The 20411-nt window shown below is 40.0% G+C and overlaps 1 protein-coding gene across 1 annotated transcript in view; it reads right to left on the bottom strand.

Annotated features, from left to right (window-relative positions):
• LOC126183398 (cysteine-rich hydrophobic domain-containing protein 2) overlaps positions 1 to 20411 on the bottom strand; it is a 51594-nt gene that overhangs the window by 16091 nt on the left and 15092 nt on the right. The window contains exon 3 of the mRNA XM_049925344.1: positions 18235 to 18351. Coding sequence (XP_049781301.1) covers positions 18235 to 18351 — 117 coding nt within the window. The remainder of the gene's footprint in view (positions 1 to 18234; positions 18352 to 20411) is intronic.

Here is a 20411-nt window from a genome sequence, read left to right as displayed (position 1 = left end):
GTGTGTGTGTGTGTGTGTGTGTGTGTGTGTGTGTGTGTGTGTGTGTGTGTGTGTGGGCGCGCGCGCACTTTCACACCATGGACAAGGCATCTGTTGTATTTTATTACCTAATATATTGAGGAAAGGCAGACCTCTAAAGTTCTATTCTGAATTTTATATTAGGATACATTGTGCTTATAAGGTAGACAAAATCATTAATATTTCATGTCGCAATACCACAAACTTCTCATTCGCATACTGGCAAAAACACAATGTGTTCTTATTTGACATTGTAAAATCGGTAGACAGGCGATCTGTTATTTTGAAATCTGTGGATGAAAATCCTAGGACAAGAGTGCTAAAACGCCTTTACTGATTACTGATCTCAGCTCATTGATGAGCCACCTTCAGATATAAATCACAGAACATTGCATAAAAGAGCTGAACGATAGCAAAATAAAGTTGATATTTAAAATTTAATTCTCTCATACATGCTAACGAAAATGATAACTTAATTCAGTAAGCCACCAGGTATTACACAACATCATAATATGTTGAGATGAATTGATCTTGCTGTCATGTATAGTTTGAAAAATATCACTTATCAAATGTACTTCTGGATGTCTTTATTTTTATCACAATCTATAAAATTTTTCAGTGGGTAGACAACAAGAGTGATACAGCTCAACACATTACAATGATGAGTAATGCCTAGTGGCTGATACACACTGAATTAAATAATAATTTTTGTTGGTATGTATCACAGAAAAGAAGTTTCAATATCAAATGTATTTTCTTAGGTCACCTCTTTTATGCAATTTCTGTATTTTATACCTACAGATGGCTCGTCAATGAGCTGAAACCAGTGATTAATAAAGTAATTTCAGTGATCTTGACCTAGGATGTTTATCACACATTTTTAAAACACAGTGGCTTCAACTTAATTAATCCTAGTGCTTTCTGTAACAACATGTTCTGTTCATAGTCCCATTGTACTCATTCAAATCCTTTGATGGAGTCAACATCTATCCATTGGCAATGCCATCAACAGACTGAATAGTATCTTGTTATGATCCATATATGTCATTAGGGCTACAACATTTCCCTTGTTGGATGAATAATTCACAGCTTCTTCGCTCTCCTGTAAATTTCTAGAAGTTACTTATTTTTTTCTTGGTGATGTACCATTTAAGAGGAAACCAGTTGCACATAAAATGGTATAGCAGGCACTTCAAATCAAGTTATAGTATAAAAAGGGCACACACAAATAGTGCCTCACAGTCCAAGCACCACACACATGTGAGACCACTCCTCAAACCACCTGAATTAGATGAAAAGGTCAGTCACACTATTCCACATAAATTGGAATCACCATCTTTGCTACAAATTCCATCCACCAATAATGTTGAGATAACCTTATAAATTGAATCAGTATCACCTGCTTTGCCAGGAGATGAATGACAGATGGAGTCAATGTTTGCATCTTAACACTGCTGGTGTTTGTTTCACTGAAGATGGAGTGGAAGCACTTAGGATGTGGGAGACTTATGTGCAAAAGCAGGAAATTGGCAATGCAGGTAGTACAGTCCCTCTTTTGGAAACTACAATAGCATAACATAGCTTTACAACAGGAAATGACATGATCTTAAGATGCCAAGATCCTATAATGTGCTTTGTCTTACTAGAATTTCCGCAGTACAAGAAGCACATCCACTGGTGCATGTGACAGAGAGAGTGGTAATAATCTTAGTAGAATTAGAAGACGTGCTAGAGATGGGCTACGGATGGAACCTTGACAAAGAATAAAAATTAAAAATGATGTCAAAGGGTGGCGGAACTACCAGATTTGTAATTTCAACATGAAAGCACATTTCTTGCATTTGCACATGCAAACCCCATACCCTTTTCAAAAAAAAATTAAAACAACTGGATCTTTGTCAGCAATCAAAAATCTGCTTCCTTAAAGTTTTCTGTACAAAACTCCACAATAACTGTTCTAAGTGAAATATCCATAACAATGTTATTAGACTGCTTATGACATTTTTGGTTCCCACTGAAAGCAAATTGCACAAGACAATATGTAAAGACATTTCCCAAGTTCTGAGTGAATCCATACAAAGCACTGTGGATAATTAAATATCAAAATTGACCATACTGTAAAGCAATAAACACAATATTGTTTATGTTTGTAGAACATACACAATAACATGTTTTTCGTTTACAGTTACTTTGCCCTACCCAAGTACTGACGGAAGAATCAGCAAACATGACCATAACGTCTGCAGGATTTATGTGAGAGTTTTTGAATTTTCAATAAAGTTAGCACAAGACTCTAAGCAAGCATAAGTTATTCTTAAAATGGCAGCAATAAAAGGACTGAGTGTCCAGCAACGCTGCACTAGAATGCAAATCACCAGGCAAATGACGACATGCACCTCAGTTTGTTTATTACAAACCACCATCATCAAGAAAGAGTGGAGTAAATTCTAAATATATGTTGCAAATCATGACCATACTCTGAATGCGACTTTCAGAAGGGAATGTTGGAACATTAGAGTTTAACTTCCCACTAACGATCAGGTCATTAGGCATGAAGCACAAGCTCAGATTAAGTCAGCATGAGGAAGTTGGCTGTACCCTTATCAAAGAAATCATCGTGGCATTTGCCTTAAACAATTTAGGGAAATCATGGAAAATTTAAATCTGGATGCGAGTCCAGTGTGCTCACCACTGCACCACCTTGCTTGGTGAATGAATGAAACTTGAGGTGGACAATCATTGTATTACACAGTTCTCCAGACTGCTTTGTGTTACTGTCTTAAAACTGCTGTATCATAAATATTTACAGCTGACACTGCCCCTAAACATTGTTACACCTAGGTATTTTTTGAGTTGACAGACTCCAACCACGATTTGTGACACTATAGTCATAGGATACAATTTCCTCCTCCCCATTTTGTGAAGTGCACAATTTTACATTTCTGAACTTTTAAAGTGAGTCATCAATCTCTGCACCACTTAGAAATCTAAAGTAGTTCTGATTGAATATTTACACAGCTCTTATCGAACAGTACGGCATTCCACAGAAGTCTATGGTTACTCTTGTCTGTCAGGCCATTTACATGCCATTAATGGCAAGGGTGCCAACAAACTTCTATTGGGTGTGCCTCAAGTTATTTCTATTTTTGTCAATGACTCTGGGAAAAAAAATTAAATAAATAAATAAAATAAAAATAAAAAAGAGTTGCTTCCTCCTAATCAATAATTCCTCAAACTCAGCATTCATGTGCCTAATGCAAATGTGATGTACCACAGCCAACATTCTTTAGGATACCTGATGGGATGGTTTCCAATATTTAGTGGTATCTAGGTATTTAATTATTCTGAATTTGCTACGACAGGAGTTAGTTTTGTAGTGGGATGCAAAGGTTGGCTGATGGCTGGCTGGCAGGCAGGCAGCAGGTGTGCGGGATCTACATCTACATACTCCACAAGCCACCATATGGTGCATGGCAGACAGTACACTGTACCACTACTAGTTATTTCCTTTCCTTGTGAGTGCAGGCATTTGCCTGCAGGGGAACAGTGACTATTAGTAATTAAAATTGTAAGGCCACCACAAGTTGCATGTAACTTTTTCTTTATTTTATATGTTTCACTCGAGCAACACAATCATATTTAGAACTGTGAAATTACAATGTGTTACACCACCGTACAATAAGATAAATTAACAGATTCAAATTATAACAAGGCACCTTACATTACAAATACCAGGCTGTGTATAGCACCACCATGATACATAAAATGAAGTATATTGGTTGAGTACAGTTAACATAAATTATCTGGTCAGGTACATTCTAAGATTAAACAGGAAGATATATTACATCTTGTTGAGTGAGTGACATGCCTATCTATACGTGCTTAGTTAAAACTATCTCATCAAGCCTTACGTAAAGCTACATATTACAAAAACACTAATATCACTAAACTAGGGAAATAACAGTCAGTCAGTTTTAATGCCATTAATAACCTGTTATACACATGATATGGTGTACTAACGTCTCTAAACATGGCAATTATACTTTTAGTTTGTAATTTTACCATATCCATTTACAATTATTTTAATAACCAGCTATGTTTTCTAGACCTGTATGTGTGAACACCCAAAAAAGCGGCAGATAATTACTCTAGTTTAGTGATATTAGAGTTTTTTGTATTACATAGCTTTACATAACACTTCATGAGGTAGTTTCAATGAAAGCCATACTGATAGGGCTTGATTCGCTCAACAAGAAACAGTATATCTTGCTGTTTAATCTTATAATTCACCTGACCAGGGAAATTACATTAACTGTACACAACAAACTTACTCTATTTTACTTACGACGACAGCGCTACACACAGCCTGATACCTGTAACTACTGCGACCTTAGCCTCGTAATGTAAGTTATCATGTTGTAAGTTGAATCTGTTAGTTTATCTTAGTGGATGGTGGTATAACACATGGCAATATCATAGTTCTGAAGATGCTTGCATTGGTCAAGTGGAACATGTAGAACAAGGAAAAAGTTACATGTGATTAGGGGTGGCGCTACAATTTTAATTTCCTTTCCTGTTCCACTTGTAAATAGGGAGAGGAAAAGATGACTAACTATATGATTCCTTACGAGCCCTAATTTCTTGTACCTTACCTCGTAGTCCCTAAGCAAAATGTATATTGGCAACTGAAGAATTACTCTGCAGACAGCTTCAAATGCCATTTCTCTAAGTTTTCTCAATAGTGTTCCTTGAAAAGAACGTCACCTTCCCACCAGAGATTCTCGTTTGACCTCCCAAAGCATCTTCGTAATACTTGCACGTTAGTCAAACCTACTAACAACAAATCTAGCAGCCTGCCTCTGAACTTGTGTGGCTCCCAAACACTCTAGGGGTACTCAAGAATAGGTCACACTAGTGTCCTATATGCAGTCTCCTACACAGATGTAACATTCTTCCCCAAAATTCTTCCAATAAACCGAAACTGAACATTTGCCTTCTCTGCCACAATCCTCACATGCTTATTCAATTTCATATTACTTTGCAATGTTACACCCAGATATTTAAATGATGTGAGTGTCAAGCAGGACATTATTAATGCTGTATCCAAACATTATGGGGGTTTCTTCGTCCTCATACTCATTAACTTGTATTTTTCTACATTTAGAGCTAGCTGCCACTCATCTCACAAACTAGAAATTTCCTCCAAGTCATCCTGTATCCTCCTACAGTCACTCAGCTTTGACACTTTCCCATGCAACGCAGTGTCAGTAGCAAACAACCGCAGATTGCTGTCCACCTCATCGCCCAGATAATTTATGTATATAGAAAATAATAGTGGTCCTATCACACTTCCCCGGTGCTCTCCTGACAAAACCCATGTCTCTGGTAAACGCTCAGTGCCGAGGACAAGGTACTAGGTTCTGTTGCTTACAAAAGTCTTCAAGCCACTCATGTTGTACTTTCATTAACAGTCTGCTGTGGGGCATCATGTCATATGCTTTTCAGACATCTAGAAATATGGGATCTGCCTGTTGCCCTTCATCCACAATTTGCAGTATATCGTGAGAGAAAAGGCAAGCTGAGTTTTGTATGAATGATGATTCCTAAAACTGTGCTGATTTGTGGACATAAACTTTTTGGTGTCGAGGAAATTTATTACACTGAGGTGAAAAAATTCATGGGATACATCCTTATATGGTTTCAGACCTCCTTTTGCCCACTGTATTGCAGCAACTCGACTAGTCGTTGGAGGTTCCCTGCAGAAATAATGAGTCATGCTGCCTCTTTAGCCGTCCCTAATTACGAAAATGTTGCCAATGCAGTATTTTGTGGACGACCTGACCTCTCGATTATGTCCCAAAATAACCAATGGGATTTGTGTTGCACGATCTGGATGGCCAAATCATTCGCCCACACTGGCCAGAACGTTCATCAACCTAATTGCGAACATTTGTGGCCTGGTGACATCGTTGTTTGGGAATATGAAGTCAACGAATGCAAATGGTCTCCAAGTAGCTGAACATAACCATTTCCATCAATGGTCAGTTCAGCTGGACCAAAAAACTCATTACAGTCCATGAAGACACAGCCCACACCATTATGGAGCCACCACCAGCTTGCACAATGCCTTGTTGACTACTTGGGTCCTTGGCTTCGCATGGTTCCATAACACTCACTCAGACCCTATCATAAGCTCTTACCAACTGAAAGCAGGACTCATCTGACCAGGCCACAGTTTTCCAGTCATCTAGGATCCTTCCGATATTGTCATGAGCCCATGAGAGGTGCTGCAGTCAACATCGTACTGTTAGGAAAGGCACTCACATAGGTCGTCTGCTGTGATAGGCCATTAGTGCCAAACTTTGTCGCACTGACCAAACAGATATGTTCGTTCTTACATCCCACACTCATTTCAGCAGTTATTTCATGCAGTGTTTCTTGTCTGTTAGCACTGACAACTAAATACAAATGTTACTCCACTCGGTTGTTAAGTGAAGGCCGTTGGCCACTGCATTGCCTGTGGTGAGGGGTAATGCCTAAAATTTGGTATTATTAGCACTCCTGACACTGTGGATCTTGGAATACTGAATTATCTAACAATTCCAAAAATGGAATGTCCTACGCGTCTAGCTCCAACTACTATTCTGTGTTTAAAGTCTGTTAATGCCCATTGTGTGGCCATAATCATGTCGGAAACCTTTAAATACGAATCATATGAGTACAAATGACAGGTCGGCAAATGCACTGCCCTCTTATACCTTGGGTATATGATGATACTGCCATCTGTATATCTGCATGTCACTATCCCATCAACTTTGTCACCTCAGTACGTATTCGAACTCACAGTATATATTTGAACTCAGAATACGCTCAAGAAGTCTGCAGTAAACTGATGTTAAGGATACTGGTCTGTAATTTTGTAGATCTGTTCTTTTACCTATCTTATACACAGGTATCAACTGTGCTTCTTCCCAGTTGCTTGGATCTTTACATTGGGTGAGAGATTTGCAATAAATACAAGCTAAGTAAGTGGCCAATGCCACAGAGTACTCTTCATAAAAGCAAATTGGGATTCCATCTGGACCTGAAGATTTATTTGTTTACAACTCTCAGCTGTTTCTTTACACCAGTGGTGCTTATTAATGTACATCGCCCATACAGGACTCTGTGCAACAGTCAAACGATGGTATGTACATACAATACTCCAGAGGTAAAAATTTCTTAAACTTGGAGTTTAAAACTTAGGCTTTCATTTTACTATCTTCTACTACCACACCAGACACATAATCAGCAAGTGACTGGATGGAAGCCTTACGGCCACCTAGCAATTTTACATAGTACCAATTTTTTTTTGAATCTCAGTCAGATCTTTTGCTAAGGTATGACAGTGGTAGTTGTCTTTGTAGCGTACACCTCTTTTCACGGATATAAAAATCTCTGCTAACACTTGCCTGTCTTCATTTGTGTGTCCTCTTTTGAACCAAGTGTGCAACAGCACACAGCCTTTGCTTTCTCAGCATTTTCCAATGGGAAGGACAGTTGACAGTTCGCACGGAGACAGCAGATGTGTGGGATGGGAAGGGTGGCTGGTGGGTCGGAGGGAGGCAGCAGGTGTGCAGAACGGAAAGATGCTAATGGTTTGGAGGGAGGCAGCAGGTGTGCGGGATGGAAAGTGTTTGCGGGGAGGTGGCAGGTGTGCAGGATAGGAAGCGTAGCTGACGGTCTGCAGGAGGCAGCAGGTGTGTACGATGGGAAGAGTGTTTGAAAGTTTGGAGGGAGACGGCAGGTGAGTGGGATGGGAAAGGTGGTTGACGGTTCAGAGGGAGGTGGCAGGTGTGTGGGATGAGAAGGTTGGTTGATGGTTCACAGAGAGCCAGCTGGTGAATGGGATGGCAATGGTGGTTGATGGTTCGCAGGGAGGCAGCCAGTGCGTGGGGTTGGGAGGGTGGCTGAGGGTTCAGAAGGAGGCAGCAGGTGTGCAGGATGGGAATGTGAGAGGGAGTGTAGGAACTCTGTTCACGATGATAATGGCATAGAGATTGTGTCGGGAGAGGGTGGCAGGAAAGAAGTAGTGGAGACTGGTAGAGGATGTGGTTACTGTGGGTTAGCAGAGATTGAGACCAGGAACATTTCAAGAATGAAGCATGTCTTGCAAGCACAACTCCCTTCTACATATTTCAAGAAAGATAGTGCTGGGGGGAAGGAACCAGATGGTATGGACTGTGATGCAGACATTGAGCTCTAGAATGCTGCGCTCAGCAGTGCAGTCCACCACTGGATTTTCTTCTCTGTTCTTGGCCAGAGTTGGTAGTGGCCATTCATTCTGGTGGACAGCTTTTTAGTGATCATGCCCAAATAAAATTCTGTGCAGAAATTGCAGCAGAGGACCCCTGTGGCAAGGGGCTGGGTGTAGGATTTGCACAGGTATGAGCAAGGGCATTATGGAGGTTGGGCCACAGCAGAATACCAAATTAGGAGTAGTGAGAAGGATTGTTGGTAGGATGTCCTTCACTACAAGGCTTGATGACAAATGGTCGAATCCCTGGTGAAGGACATCACTCACATTTGCTCCAGTCCGGGATGATATTGGGTGTTGTGAGGGTGCTCCTTTGCAGCTGGTTCTTGGATGTGGTGGGAGGATTAAGGATCATGAGCACCAACCAGCTGTTCACCAGTATGGATGGCCACCACCACACTGTGTTGGAAACCCGGTGGCGGAACACATGGCTGAGCACAAATGCTCTAGTGCTATGGTTGCTTCAAAACCTGTGCCATCTGGATCCCTCCCCCCCCCCCCCCCAAGCACCAGCTTAATCCACTGCACCCACACCCTCTATTCAACATCATCCCCTTCCCCTGGCCTGTCACCCCCTCCCAATCCACTCCAGCACATCAGCACCATCATGTGCCACACTCCTATCCAGTGCATCTGCCGCCTCGTCCTCTTCCATTCCCATCCTGCACATCTGCTGTCTCCCTCTGAGCTGTCAGCCACCCTTCCCCAAATCCTTCTCCCATGTTCTTCCTCTTTTCTTTCCTTCTACTTACCCTACCTGACAACCACTCAACCTTTCTACCTGCCGAACTGCAGTCCAGTACTGTGTTTTCAGCCAGCACACAGAAGTTCGGTGAGTTGTCTCCTTTTCATTCTGTTAAACTTTCCTTGCCAGATACAAAGCAATTCTTGTGAGGGTTTCCCAGACGACATTTCTGGATTGAGAGATGACCAAGCTATTCAACAGCACAATACGTGTATTTCTTCTTTCATCTGAGTGCAGCTGATTTGTTTGTTTGTGGGGTCATGGGAGGAAGGTGCCCTATGAGATAATTTCTGTGATGTCAGATCAGGATGAAGAGTCTTCACCTCCATCAGCAGATGTCTCCACTGGTGTCATATGATTAGCATTTAAGAGAGGTAACTGATTTTTTCCCTAACAATGGGTAGGTCTGGCAGTGATTCTTCATTCAAGGCGGGTTCTAACCCAATTATAGTGGTTGTAAATCATGCTGTCACTGCCAATGGATAAAAGTATTCATAATTCCAACGTGCTTCGAAATACAAACAGTGTGGAAATGTTTTGAAGTCCTGTATTTCCTTTTATTTAAAAATAATATATGGTTCACTGGCATGTGGTTATCCATCATAGCTACCCATGATAGGTTCTGAGGTGCATAATCAAAATACTTACAAGGAAAGCCTCACATCAACAGCAGAATGTACAGTCAAAAGTCAAACCTATATATCACACTTCCACCTTCTCAGGAATGACATTCCTTTCAAACATTATTATGAAAGCTTGTGTGTTGATTTTGTTGTCCTTATGCCCTGTTGTCCTTAAGCCCTTTTTGTACACTGAACACACAATGCAATCCCCAATGCTCCAAATTTGGTCAGAGTTCTTCATCCATCAGGTGTACTGAATCTCTATGAAAAAAGGTTCTGTTAAGATGGCTGCAGGTAGTGATTGTAACACAAGGTATTATTTCCTAGCGTACTACAAGCACAAAGGGCTTGTGATTGTGCTTCAGTAGTTGTCTTAACATGGATGAGTATCTCCTTGAGATCATCTATGAACTCAGAAATGACATGTCCTCCTCATAGTTATCTTCAGTCTGGAAATATTTAATGCTGGAATGTTCTCACAGTCTTAACTCGACTCATTAATTATTAGCTTCATTTTCTTTAATTCATTTATCATTTTTCTACACTTTCTTCATTGCATTTACTTTCGGCTGCTACAAACACTCATTGTACTGCTTTTATTTATTTATTTATTCAGATTGTTCTCACATTCTTTCCTTATCACTTTTGTTTAACTGTTTCCATTCCAGTCTCTTTCTAATTGGTGAGGAGTTTCACATACATGTACAAAACATGTTACATCAACTTACTTTAACCAACCTTTATCCGCACACTATGAGGGATCATTAAAGAAAAAAGAGTAAAAACACATTGTTTTTTGAGAAACACCTCGATTTTTCAAACAACCCTCTTTACACTTTCACTGTGCTTCTAAAGAATGGCCTGAGTTTCACATAAAAAAAGTCCTTATAGTTCACTATCACTAAATAGTCTTCATTCACCATCAACTTCCACTTCCAAGGAATGTTCTAAATTCTGAGAATAAACAAAGATACACTAAGGCTACAATGATGAAGAGACAGATATGTAAATCTATTTACAACAATTCATAGTATAAATATTTATTTTACATTTACAGTATTTAGAAAAAATGGTATTTTATTGTTTCTACTAATGTTTATGACCTGAAAAATCAGTTTTCTTATCCTTCTTAATGGTTTACACGGAGTCAATGAGCATCACTTCGTTTGAGCAGAGTCAATATGCATCACTTCTCCAATGGCTCCTCCAAATATTGGTACAATGATCACGGCAATTCCCTGCATGTAATGGTGATGGGAGGAGAGGGACAATTTTTACCATTTTTTTTACAAGTTTAATAACACTGTGCCAGAGGAGATACTTGAGGCCTTTATAACTTCCCAGAGACTCCTCCTGAGAGTTGTTACCCATATCAAAAATACAATGTACTTTGCCCATTGGAATTATACACAATTTATGTATTATGCTATTTGCTGTAGAAGCTTGACAATCTCTGGAATCAAATACGACCAAGTTATAGAATATTTTCATCATTCATTTGATGAAGAAGAAAGATGAGTATGAGGTGTTGTTTCTATTGTAAAGACTCCAGTAGATACAACTGGTTCAGATGATCCACAAGTTGAACGATACATCCTGAACACAGTCTGGTAACATCTGATAAAGACTAATTTCCAGAACCTATACCAGAGAACGATTCACAGCTACACGATCGTACCTACACAGCTTATCAAAGCAACACTGCAACAACCACGCAGGTGTAGTATACTGCTGCATTCATTTTCAATACGCTACCACAAGAATTCAAAAATCTTATAGGGTGTAGAAAAATTTCCGTTACCAGTCACAATTATTATGAATGGTGGCAGAAATTTTTCTACACCCTATAAAGGAACAGTCACGGAGTTCAACAGCATCCACTATGGATAAAATTCATAAAAAATCTTAGCAGTAATCCACATGCTATCAAATCGAAACTGAAGAGTTTCCTCATGGGTCTCTCCTTCTATTCTGTTGAGGAGTTCCTTGAAAAATTAAGCTGATTCTTCTGTTATATTGTTGACTGTGTTTACTGAAACTTATGGCTTGACTTTTTTGGGTTCATAAACATTTTATTTTTATCTGTTATTACTTTTATGCTGTAATTTCATGTACTGACATGTTCCATGACCTTGGAGATTTGCTCCTCAATTTGGTCCTAGGGAACTTGACGCGTAAATAAAAAAAATAAAAAAATGGGGAGTTGTACAGTTCCCTTTACAGGAACTGAAGCCTAACTGCTCCATCTCCATATTCACTTTGTGACATCATCAGAAAGTGGAGTTACTGTGGGTTATTACACACCTTTGAAAAATATGAAACTTCTATTAAGCCTCTTCACTGGTATGTGTCAAAAGTGTTTCATCTTTCAGTGTAGTAGTTCCTGTCATCGATCTGCCACAGCCAGATCTCTTTCTGATTTACTCTGATAGTGTGGTAATTGAAGTGGTAAATAATTTACTGAATTTAGGAACTTCTTTCACATTATCCTGCTTTTTTTAAATCACACCAAGGGTTTTGTTCTTGCTACGAGAAAGGTTGCAAGGTTCTCTCTGATAGTTGAAATCTGCACTCTCAGAGGGTCACTGGCATGGCCCTAATTGCAAAGCAACATTTCATTCCAGCATAAAACAAGCTGCCTTCAAAGTTAACTAGATGATTTTTGCGATGGATATTTGATAATGTGATTTGTCATATCTCAGATGCAGTCACAGTGTTAAAACACAGCTGGCTGGTTGTACATGGCAAACTCACACTGCTGAGCCTCCTTTCAGTTGCTGTTCTGTTTGATATGTGAAACTTATGGTGAAATGGTTACTAGAGCAGGTGAGGGCAAAAGAAGAAACTAATAACAGGATACAACAGCTTTGTCGCAGAGCTGAAGAACATTCCTTGCCTTCTGCTCAAAAGATAGGTTTCCTCTTTGCGAATGACGTGCTGTACAACATGAGCCAAGTGGCAAGTGTTGACAAGATCACACAGCATGTTGTGTGTGTCAAAATTTAGACTAAGGAATGAAATGGGAGCAGCCAAAAAGGTCTCTGAGGCTATAGAGTTATACTGCGGCCAGTGTGTAAAGAGTACACCGTTATCTACAATGAATCTGAGAAAAAGGTTTTATCTGGTACACAGTGAGAAGCTGTAAATATCATTACAACACACAACTACCCTCTCTTTGTCATTACACCACCAAAAACATCTGTTTCTGATTAGAATGTAGCTATTTAATACAGGTGTGATGCATCTCCTGTAGACCTAAACATAAGCGACTTCACTACATCACCATCTACATGAATGCCAACATACCACTGTACAATGCAAAGCAAAGAGTACATTGTACCAACATTATCAGTTTTCTGTCCTATTCCACTTGTGTACAGAGTGAAGAAAAATGACTGCCTAAATCCCACCGTGTGCGCCCTAATCGCTCTGATCTTTTTCTCATGAGCCCTATGCAAGAAATATGTTGGTCAGTCTTCTTCAAAGACAGGTTCTCTAAATTTACCCAACAGTCTCATGATAACTACACTGTCTTATTTCCAAGGATTCTCATTTAAGTTCTCAGAGTATTTCTGATATACTTTTGTGCGTACTGTACTAACCTTTATGATTCTAGCAGTGTGTCCCTGAATTCATTCACTGTTTTGTTGCCACGCTTAGTTGATAAGGACTCCTAACGCTGAAATGATAGTCTAGAATTACTCACATATAGTCTTGTGTACAGTTTCCTTTATGGAGGAACTGGACTCTACCCGAACCTTTCCGATGAATCCAATTCTTCCATTTCACCTCCCCAATAATGATTTTACTTGACTGTGCCACTTCAGTTCTCTTCTTAGTCTTACCCCTAAATACAATGTGACATAATTGAGATGTTTACTACTAATCTTGCAGTCAGCTGCTACACAGTTCTTTCTCATTGTTACTAGCATTATCTTAGATTTATCCAAATTTAAAGAGAGGTGCAAATCTTTCTGCATTTTCTCATGATCACGGAATGACAATACTTCACTGGACAACAGCAAACAATCTTTCAGAGCTGCTAATCCTATCCAGGAAGTCATATATTCATACTGAAAACATTAGAGGTCCTATTACACTTCTTGTTGCACATCTGATGTTACTTTAGTTTCAATGGAACCATTGCTATCCAGTATAACATACTGGATTCTATTAACCAAATGTTCCTCAAACCAATCACATGTTTGCAACTTTACACTGTATCTTTGCATCCTGATTAGTAGTCACCACTGTGGTACAATGTGTAGTGCCTTACAGAAATCTAGGGAGATGAAATCTACTTGTTCACTTGCATCTACTGTTTGCAAGAGGTAGTGTATGAATAAAACAAGCTGTGTTTCACACGAGGCTTTTTCTGAAACAGTGCAGACTTTGAGAGATGCTCTTTTCCCTCTAAAAATACGATTTTTTTCCTTCTTCCAATATGCCCTAGGATACTGCAACAGACACGACATTAGCAATATTAGTGTATAATTCTGCATGCCCAAACTATTAACCCTTCCGTAAACAGGAAAGATCTGTGCTCTTTTAAAGTCACATGGTACTACTCACTGTGCGAGTAATTTATGATAAATTTGAGGTAGGAAAGGAGTTAATTATGAGTTGCATTTAACCTAACCCATAATTGGAATTCTGACAGAGCATGGTGCCTCGTATACTTGAGGTACTGTTAACTGTTTTTGAATACTGGGGATGCTAATATGGATGTCACTCATTTGTGAGTTTGTGCTTTGGTCAAACATTGGTGTTGTATAGTATTTTTAAATTTGAAATCCAAAATTTCTCAATTCTGTCTGCTGTTTCTGATTTTGACGCCAGACACATTAATGAGGGATTGAATGGAGTTTTTGAATCCCTTCACTGACCTGCATGACCAGAACTTCCCAGAATTTTCTGATAAATCTTTTGCTAGGATCTGAATGTGAAAATTATTCTGCGTTTCACACATAGGCCTTCTTACAGATACAAAAATTGCTATTAACTTTTCTCTGCCACTATCCCTGTAATCTCTCTTGTAGTGAAAGTGTACTACTATTTGTTTTCACGAAATTCTATGAATGGTACCATTAAACCAGGTCATTGAAGTCCCATTACTTAATTGTAAAGTACTTACCCAGACTAACTTCATGTCTTTCAAGGTAAACCTCAATTTTTCCACATTTGCCAGATCTGAACTAAATGTTCTCAGTTCACGTTTTAAGTAAATGGATACCGATTCACTATCAGTTCGGCCAAACATAATTCTTTTCTTACTCTCCTAGCTTTCTTGGCTACCTTTTTGCCTTTAGTGACCATTGTTCCTGTAACATTGTCGTGGTTGCTAATCCGTCTCTCACTGTTGGCACTCTCTATCAGGTCTGTGCAAGAAGCTTCAATTCTTTCACTTTAATCCTGAATCCTTCACGTTGCACTGAATTATGGGAACCATTTTAGCAGTGAAGTTTCTATTCTTTCAGTGATGTCTATCAGATGATTTTGTACGTGTTTTTCTGTTTAAGAGGTTTAAGCTCACATTTTGTAAGTATAAATTCAGGCAGTCTGTAGTGCAGTTTTCATTTCTTCTGAACAGTTAGTTACATAGCTCACTGGGGCATCGGCGCCCACTGGTGACACATCAGGAGAGAAGCAAGCTGCATATCTGGGATTCTGTCTGCTTTTATGGTTTACTACTTCTTCAGTTAGTCTTGCTAGGATGGGGAGGATGTGTGCATGCTGTGTGCAGACACAGGAGGAGCTGGCCACAGTTCACATTGCCCACAGGCTCTACTGCCTAATGTACATGATGCGGTGGATCCACTCTCACATTAGAGTGAGTAGCAGGTGGAAAAGCATTTGTGTCACTCAAGGTGGAGTGCCAATGTGGAGACTGGCCATCTAGCCTTCCCTATTCACTCTGTGAGTGGACAGGTGGCGGATCCTTCAGCGTGGTATGAGCAGACACACAGGAGGAGGGATTTACTAGTTATCAGGAGTTCCAACATTGGGTGCATTATGAAGCCTATTAGGAAAATGGCATTCAGGACTGGAAAGAAAGCTAATGTGCACTTTGAACGTCTGCCAAGGGGCCTCAACCAAGATGTGGGGACGGCCTTAACTGCAGCTATTGAGAGTGTGAGTTGTCTGCACATTGTGGCTCATGTTGGCACCAACAACACCTGTTGCATGCTTTCTGAGGCCACCCTCAGTTCATACAGCCGGCTGGCAGAAGTGGTGAAGCCCGCTCGCCCCATGCATGGGGTGCAAGCACAGCTCACAATTTGTAACATTACTCACAGAGTAATCACTGGACTACTTACCATAAATGGCAACTTTATTGAATGTGGCATTCAAACACTCCTTTACGGCAATCTATTCTCTAGAAAATTATCAAAAAGCATGTCTTCCTCCCGTAGCAGTAGTGTTCTGAAAAACTGGAAGGGTTAATCCACCTACCAGATGGAGAAGGCACAGCAATGCATATCACTACTGTTTCCTTTCATGTGGTTTTGAAGTATACTATTTTTCCATGCAGCAATGACTACGAAAGCTTTTGCCTTTACTGAGCACCTATGACTTGATTCACATACTCTAACACATGGAGTGGAACAATTAATTGAATCCACGAAGTCTTTATTCCTGCTCTCAAACTGACAGCATAATATTTGTCCTCACAGAATGGAAAGCACCCAGTTTTACAGCCAATCATATGTCCTTAAACTTTTGTGGTTCTTCCTGTATATATTTTACCTTCACGGGAAACACATACCATTTTCATTTAAATGCATTTCTTGCAAGCACATTCACAGGTACATGTGTTCTGCATAAGAATACTCTCCGTGTTGTCAGCAATTTGGATTGATTTTGATGTGTTCATACTATGTACTAGTATTCAAAAGTGTATGGCTGTTAGTGGGCGTAAGGTTAGTGGCTAACTTTAACTTCATTGAGATTCTGATAGTTTCATCTGTATTACTACGTATATATTTAGAACAGTTCTCCTGGTGAAGGTAACACTTTCTATACTTTTCTAGCATTTTTGCTTGGTTTTTGAATTAAATTTTCTATCTGTGTACACAGGGTAATCACTTTTCAAAACCATATGATTGTCTGAGCAAGTAAACATACTAATGTCCATAAACATTTGGTTCCAGACATGTGGACGTATGAGTCCAATTTGCCAGATGTTACCTACCCCTTTGATCTTAGGTTAGAATAGGCAAATTTCTGATGCTAGAAGCATTACATTGGAACAGGGATGCACAGTCTTAACTATAAACTCGTTGATGGCTGCATGTTCTTGGACAAATGACGTCAATTGAAAGTGAAGGAAATATGTGAAGTTATTGGTAATTCATCACTGGATCTCTTAATTCCATTACTTACACACTTTTTTTTTTGCAACTTAAATATTTCTAAGAGCACTCTGGTACATCCAGATGCAATACTCTTGAAAAAAAAAAAAAACTGGCTAAATTATTTAGTTCAATTACTATGAAGTAATCGTGGAGAGTTCAGAACAGGAGACGCTTGAAGGGACTGTGTGTATTCACTTACAAACATCCCATTTTGTAGATATTTAACAGATTCTGCAGATTCAGCAATCTGTCATAATGTTTTATAAATAGATAAAGAATGGGTGGACTGGATAATTTTTTATAATTATCTTTTTTCCATATATCTAGACGTAAAACAAGCACATACCAGAATGACATTCAATGGAAAAAAAGGAAATTTAATTCATACGCTAAAGAAGTGGCTTACAAATCTTTCATTTGACCAATTCTTGAGTACTGCTAAATAGTATGAGGCCTTTACTAGGTATCATTAACAGATAACAAGAAGAGCGAGACAAACTGCCATTAGTAGCTGTCAACCTTGTCAGACTAACAAAGGACTTATGTTTTATATGATTACTACAAAGCACAGTGATGTGTGGGAGGATAGTGAATACATGTGTTGAGTGGGCATGGACAGTGAGACAGGTGGGAGCCAGAGTGTGGGCTGGGCAGGTGTTGGGAAGATGGCAGGGGGAGAGGGAGAGGGGGATGGGGTGGGAGTGGGAGAGGGGGATGGGGATGGGGTAGGAGTGCGGGGGTGGGGGAGAGGGGAGGAGAACGGGGGTGGGGTGGGGGAGAGGGGAGGAGAAGGGGGTGGGGTGGGGGAGAGGGGAGGAGAACGGGGGTGGGGTGGGGGAGAGGGGAGGTGAACGGGGGTGGGGTGGGGGAGAGGGGAGGAGAACGGGGAGAGGGGAAGCGGGGAGGAGCACGGGCAGAGAGGAGGAGTAAGGGGACAGGGGGTTGGAGCAGGAGGAGGGAGAGCGAGGTTGAGGGAGGGATGGGAGATGGGGGGAGTGGGTGGTTGCATGAGCTTGGGGCTAGTGAGGCGCGGGGGGAATGGGAGAAGGGACGGGGGTGGGGGGAGTGCGAGAGGGAGATCGCGGGGGAGAGGGAGAGTGGGAGACGGTGGGTAGCAAATCATTATTTTCTGGTACTTGGGCTGTCTGGTTTGTCTGGGAGTAAAAAATATAGTACAGGGTTAAATAGTGCACTTACATATTCCATCATTGATGAAGAATCACATCTTTGCTTGGCAAGTCTCCAGTGCAGGCCAAGTTTATGGTACAAATGACTGTTTTCCCACTCCAGTAACTTGTCTATAGAGTGCTGAGTCTACAATAGTAAAAGCAAAATGAGTAAATACATGAAATAAGTCCAATGATTACACTTATCTATGTAACAAAGGAGCAAAGTTTTGAAGTTACTGAAAATGAACAGACATGTTTTAATATCAAAATACGAGAAAATTTTACTCAACGTTCAGCAAATATTTATACTTGAAAAGTACGAACAATGTTCAGAAAGTAAGTGTACTAAGTTTATGTTTTTTTTTCGAATAAATGTACTTGAAAAATTACAGTATACTGTTGATACACTTGATGACTACTTTTCCACATAATCACCATCCTGTTCACTGCATGTGATGGGCCCAACCAATTGAGTCCAAGAGCACTTTGGTGGTCAACGCTGGACAAGGATAGGTGTTGTTGAGCAACAAGCAGACATCTCATCTGCATTCCCCTCCTGGTGTTTTTAATGCTTCCTTTGAGTTTTTTTAGGGTCTTGGAATATCGGTGTGCATTGGTGGTCTCCCTCCTAGGCAGGAATTCGATCAAAGTGATGCCTTTTCTGTCCCGAAACACTGAGGTCACGATTTTTTTGCCTGAAAATGTGGTTTTGAATTTTTTGGCAGATGTGGAACTGGTGTGATGCCACTGTGATGACTGTCTTTTTGTCTCAGGCATATAATGAGCCACCAATGTTTTAACTCAAGTCACCACAGATCTCAGAAAATCTTCATCTTACAATTCAAGCCGCTCTTTAAACGTGCAAGGGCTACCGACCCAATTTTTCTTGCACTGCTGACGTCAGTTGTTTTGGGACCCATCTTGTGCACCTGTTCTGGTGTCCAGCATTTCTGCGAGTGTCTCATATAAGATAGTTCTGGAGAGTTGTTGAAGCACCGCAGACATTTCACCCCCTGTAAACCTGCTGCCTTCACAGTTTCCTAAATTTTTTGCACCAACTCATTAGTCACCAAGTAAGATGTACCATTCCTCTGTTATGAACATTTGTTGTGCTTCCACTGAACTCCCTTTATCACTTAACCACACTCATTCTGTTACTAACACCTTCATCTTAAACAGTTTTCATTTCCCAAAAAAATTTCTGTAGGTTTTATTCCTTCTATGAGCAGTAACTTGATAACTTCACATGGTTTGCACTCAAAATGATTACTTACAGACATCTTTCACACAATTGGATCCTACAACTTGAGGGGACTCCCCCTCTAACACTCAGTGTTGTCCAGCCTCAAAAAACGAAAGACTGCAGCCCATTACTGTCACAACACACTTACTTTCTGAACATGCCTTTTGTATTACAGGCCACCAAAGCATCTCATTATGCTGCTTTTAAAGATTAAGAATACAACAGAGGACAATATTTTCACTACACAAACCATCTAGAAAAAAAAAAAGTGTGATCATCACTTTCAGAACACGAAATACCTCACCGATAAATCAGATTTTCTTGCATGTCATATCAGTTGTCAGAATTGTTTTAAGGGTGTCACTGATGAACATCCTCCCCTTCCAAGAATGGTTAAGAAATACACATGAATATCTTATAACTAACAAAAGAAATGCTTGCTGATAGCAACAACTGGTCTATATTTTAATAATCAGTGTTTTAAAGTTTAAACAATCACTAACACAGCAGTCACAAATTTCAAACAAATTTAGAACTTCCTTTTTCCTTTAACTCTTTCAGGTGCCTCTGGCTATAATTAAGTACATTAAATTTTACTGTATCTTAGGTGCAACAGAAGCATTTTTCCCAATGGAAACTTGAGGTACACATTAGCAAATGTTCAACCTTTTCATCATGTGCAAAAGCTACCAACTGTTGGAGATCACTATGAAACTATCAGCAAGTCAATGTAGCAGTGTGCAGCAGCTCATTATTACCAGAATAGACAGATGTGGCTGGTTCGTTACATTCCACTGTATAACTGAAATTGTTATTTTGCACGGTTCAAATGGCTCTGAGCACTATGGGACTTAACATCTGTGGTCATCAGTCCCCTAGAACTTAGAACTACTTAAACCTAACTAACCTAAGGACATTACACACATCCATGCCCGAGGCAGGATTCGAACCTGCGACCGTAG

The sequence above is a fragment of the Schistocerca cancellata genome, chromosome 4 (assembly GCF_023864275.1).
Source record: "Schistocerca cancellata isolate TAMUIC-IGC-003103 chromosome 4, iqSchCanc2.1, whole genome shotgun sequence".
In the NCBI taxonomy this organism is placed as follows: Eukaryota; Metazoa; Arthropoda; class Insecta; order Orthoptera; family Acrididae; genus Schistocerca; species Schistocerca cancellata.
This window is presented reverse-complemented; position numbering and strand designations above follow the sequence as displayed.